General features: G+C 33.4%; 1 protein-coding gene across 4 annotated transcripts in view; it reads right to left on the reverse strand.

The window, feature by feature from the left end:
- The window catches only part of LOC106465337 (protein D3-like), a 12,021-nt gene that overhangs the window by 5,175 nt on the left and 5,564 nt on the right, over positions 1-1,282 (reverse strand). For all 4 annotated transcript variants that reach the window (XM_013925553.2, XM_022393199.1, XM_022393198.1 and 1 more), the window contains one exon: positions 548-671. In XM_013925553.2, the coding sequence (XP_013781007.1) occupies positions 548-671 (124 nt within the window). The remainder of the gene's footprint in view (positions 1-547; positions 672-1,282) is intronic.

Here is a 1,282-nt window from a genome sequence, read left to right on the forward strand (position 1 = left end):
GAGCTACTTTTTTACCAACGAATAGTGGGATTGACCGTCACATTATAACGGCTGAAAGGACGAGCATGTTTGATGGGATTGCGAGTCGCGCGCCCTAACCACCTGGCCATGCAGGGCCGTAATGGTATTTGCTAATTACTAAGTTCACCTTGAAATTACATTCTGCTTTCCATATTTCTATGATATTATAAGTAAATTATATTTTATTCACCTATTTTATCTTATACTTGTTTTTGTTTTTTTAAGTTAAGTACAAAGCTACACGATGGGCTATCAGTGCTCTGCCCAACACGGGTATCGAAACCCGGTTTCTAGCGTTGTAAGTCCGCAGACATACCGCTATGCCACTGGGGGAGGGGGCTTATATGATACTACTGGAGGTTTCTAGGTAATTTTAGAAGAGACACTTCACACACATACATTCATTCAACAATCTATTCATTTTGCATTTCAAGGCAATAATTTCTCAATTTTTTTTTATAACACTGGTGTTTTAGTTTAAAGTAAATTCAAAAGTTGTATGAATATTTACATGCGAGAAACTTACCAGTCATGCATAAAGTGTATAAAGTATCGTCTTCAGTAGGGTACTCTATAAACGTTGGTGGGTCTTTAACTTGTGTTGGTGTAAGCTCGTTGCCAAGATCAACTTCACAATCGTCATATTTCACCTGCAGTAAGTGAGAAAAGATCCAAAACAAACACAGCTTATAACGATTGTCGACAACGCACAAAATACTCCAGAAGTTAGATTATTCTCACAAGTAAAATAATAATAACTTTACTAACATCCAAAAAAAAAAGAGTGAATTATTAAAAAAAATGATAAACTGGAGTTCATTGATTATTTCAATTCTACGAAAGAACTTTGATAAAACTACAAAAATATTGAATTTAACAAACTATGATCTCAGATTATGCACTGAAAATAATTATCTTCAAAATTCTACACATAAAGAGTCCAATCAGCCTAGATTTTCTTGTGACACACAAACACAATTGTGAACCTCGGCATTTTTTTTCTCTCTCTCTCTCTTTCTTTCTTTTTAAACCATCAAATGTAACCAGAGAGTTCTAGAAAGTTCTAGTTAAAGATTAAAGAAATGGAAGATAATTATACACACACAAACAGAGATAATTATACACACACAAACAAAGATAATTATAGACACACACAAACAAAGATAATTATACACACACACACACAAACAAAGATAATTATAGACACACACAAACAAAGATAATTATACACACACACACACAAACAAAGATAATTATAGAC

Source organism: Limulus polyphemus, unplaced genomic scaffold (genome assembly GCF_000517525.1).
Source record: "Limulus polyphemus unplaced genomic scaffold, Limulus_polyphemus-2.1.2 Scaffold1911, whole genome shotgun sequence".
NCBI classification, from domain to species: domain Eukaryota; kingdom Metazoa; phylum Arthropoda; class Merostomata; order Xiphosura; family Limulidae; genus Limulus; species Limulus polyphemus.